This window comes from Atta cephalotes (genome assembly GCF_000143395.1).
Source record: "Atta cephalotes unplaced genomic scaffold scaffold00035, whole genome shotgun sequence".
Taxonomy (NCBI): domain Eukaryota; kingdom Metazoa; phylum Arthropoda; class Insecta; order Hymenoptera; family Formicidae; genus Atta; species Atta cephalotes.
Genome location: NW_012130099.1, coordinates 2,723,411 through 2,726,770, shown reverse-complemented (window position 1 = coordinate 2,726,770; position 3,360 = coordinate 2,723,411). Strand labels below are relative to the sequence as shown.

The 3,360-nt window shown below is 32.1% G+C and overlaps 1 protein-coding gene across 1 annotated transcript in view; it reads left to right on the top strand.

The window, feature by feature from the left end:
- The first annotated feature begins 579 nt into the window (after positions 1-579).
- Positions 580-3,360, top strand: part of LOC105621637 — a 58,622-nt gene continuing 55,841 nt past the window's right edge. The window contains exons 1-2 of the mRNA XM_012203104.1: positions 580-782; positions 1,854-2,078. Of these exons, the coding sequence (XP_012058494.1) occupies positions 580-782; positions 1,854-2,078 (428 nt within the window). The remainder of the gene's footprint in view (positions 783-1,853; positions 2,079-3,360) is intronic.

The following is a 3,360-nucleotide window of genomic DNA, read 5'->3' as shown; positions in this document are numbered from 1 at the left end:
AACGTCGACGAATGCACTTGCTCTCCTTTTCGGTACATATTTTATCTTTCAAATAATCAGATCCATTTGCATTTAGATGAGTTTTCACAGGGCTAGTCTAAGAATACAATTGCAATTAAATTAAATTATTTTTGCTCTTAATTTAACAAGTGAATTTCAATTATTTTAATAAAGAGCGCAATTATCTTTTATCTGCAAGAAAATTTAACATTAAAGTCAAACGTGATATAAAAAGTATATAATTTTATGTTTTCAGATATAAGTATCGAAAATATTCACAGCTACATAAAAGGTATTCCTATTTCCCCTTAAACCCCCTTCGCGGTTATTTGGGACCTAAGAGGGTAATGATCTGAATAAGGGCCGAAGGGTCATTGACCTCCGGACAGCAGAACTGCGATTCGAGTGGCCGTGGGAGAATCTGAAGAGGCAAAAGGAAAGTGCACGTCTACCTTCTGAAGAGAGTGATTTCATGACTTATCAGAACGCGGTGGTACTTGAGGGCTAATTTTAGGAGCTCTTTTTAGAGACGAGGCTCGCGAGGAAACTTCCAGGTCACTGTGATGATCAACCATCATCATGGCTTGGCCGGCAGCGACGACCCTGACGAGTCTCCTGATGCTGCTGCTTATGACGATCGCGGACAGTTTCTCGCCCAGGATCATCGCCACCAACCAAGCACCCTTTGGCAGGATCCTGAAGGCTGTGAAACTCCCCGGAGGATACATGGAAGTGGTCCAGGAACAGAGATGCTCCCACAGTCTGCTCAGATTGACATGCAGGTTTGTCAGCATTTTTTATCGGGTTTTGATAAAAATTTCATAAAATGTACTCGTATTTCTGGTTTTACAAAGATATTTTGTCGTAAAGAAATTAAATATGAATTATTGTTTACAGAGCGCCTCGTATCATTTATATAAAATTTATTAATGCCTGAAAATTTATCAAGTAATATTATAATATTATAATTCTATATAAGTTAGTAATAATCATAAATAATCTTATTTAAATTCTATGTGTATTTATATTTGCATTAAAAATATGGTATCTTTTTTACTTATTATTGCATTTATTTTTTTTTTGTATTATTATGTCAAATTTCTGAGAGAAATTAATTAATAGTTTTTATACAAAATTTCTATTAACGATGAATAAATAACATATTTATATCTTCATGTTATTAGAAAAATAAAGATATGAAAATAAAGATAAAGGAAAAGATAGGCAAGCTAAATATTGTCTCTTCAAAAGAAACGCAAGAGAGAAAACCAAATATACATGGAAAGAGCAGTTTTGCTAAAATATCTCAGCAAAACTTTATTGAAGTAGCTCAAGATGTTTGCTAGAACGTTAAAATTTTTTTATATCTTTTAAAACATTGCTTATCATGCTTGTACTTGCTGCAACAGTATATAATATTAAAATTAGATTTTTACTCATCTTGTACTCTACATAATATTATTTTGATAGTCAAACAAAATTATCTTCAGATCTCTATTCAGCTAAATTTTTACATATTCCAGCACAAAATTGTTCTTTCCACGTATTTGCTTTCTACTGTAAATTTATTAATAAATGCAATTTGTAATATTAATGCACATCAAAATTCTCAAAACCAATCCAATTAAGAAACTAAAGTTCTAATTATTTAACTTCAACTTTTAAGTTAACGTTTTAATAACATCGTATAAAATATTCAGGTATAGGTTTTAACTTGATAGCAAAAGCTTTGAGAGCAATAATTAAAAAAAAAATTATTGATTAAATTCTCGTTAACTAAATTTCTTTCTGATTTATTCATTGATTTATTTAGTTAATATGCAAAGTTACATAGTTTAATATCGCGTCCGCAGATCGTTGAGAGCTTTCATCTTTATTCTGGAAGCAGAATATCACGCGAATCATACGGAATTCTGTCAGAAAGAATCGAAAAATTTGAAAGAAGAACTCAAAATGTGGACGAACAAAGGTAGCACGCGGAAACGGACGGACATGCAAGAGCTCAAAGGAAACTACATTCTCGACGATGAGGACATCGAGGCAGATATTGTCGATATCAGATCATCTTTGAATAAAAGGTAGATTCACTTTACTCATCCAAATTGATCTGTGCATGTCGATTTAACATTTTTCCTTAATTTTAAACAATTAATCTTAAAAGGTAAAAAAAATCTATAAAGTTTAATCTCATGTAAACTCGTTATTTAAATCCATTTAATTTAAAAACAAAAAATATTATCAAATTTTCTTATAAAATTAAATAAAATAATATTTCTATTTCCTATATATAGGTACCTATAGGAAATAGAAATATTATCATTTAATTTAATCTTAAAAATCTTAAAAATATTTGAATTTGTAGTTTTTTTTTCTCGGATCTTTAAAAAAAAATGATTTATATCAACATCGCATCAGAGTCTTCAATTTCAACTTAAGAATAATTTTATTGACGATCCGTCAGCTAGAATTTCCATCGACGATATCGAGCTTTTCTGCTCCTGGCACAAGTGTTCGATGGCACAAGATAGTGTTTAGTTACGAAGTTTAAGATAAACCGCAGCTCAAGGACGACTCTTATTGCGAACGTTTACTACCGACTACAAACATTGTAATAGACTCTTGGTAAAGCTGTGATAGAGTTCAACAAAGCAAAACTAGAACAAGCGATTAAATTCTCCTACAACTCTCTTTGCTGCCTGAAAGTTTCTTATGTACAACATGTTTTCAACAAAAACAACATTTTCTATAATAAATAGAATACTGTTGTAAAAGACTAAAATAAATATCTAATAATAAATAATATAATGTTAAAATAAAAACAGCACATTAAATATCTCCATAGGAGACAAAATTTGAGATGAAATCGAAATAAATACGAAAGAAAGATATAGAAAATAATTAAAGAACTGCAATGTTTTAGAAATATAATCTCTGAAAAGTCATTATTACAAAATGCAGTTAAGCCACTCGATCGGGAAACACTTCCATCGCCTCCGATACACCCGCCATTTTTATCCGCCGCTCATTGTTCACTCGAGACCCATCGAGGGTCGAGAATGAAATCTCGACGTTTGATGTGCAAGGGTAAAAGCATTCCTGAAGCAATAATTGCCAACCCTCTCTCTTTTCTCTTGAAATGCACGTCAAATGATCACCGAAGGAGAAACGATCTCCGTTAAATGGTTCCTCCCTACGTTTACACAGCATCACGCTCCGGGAATTCCGCAAATAGGGGTTGGCAATGCGGGGGATGCAAATTTTGCATTACTGAAATTGCTCTTTGCAGAAAAATGGAATATCTCATTCATACTAAAAAATCCCAGAATTTTATCTCGCTCTTTTTCTCTCTCTCTCTCTCTC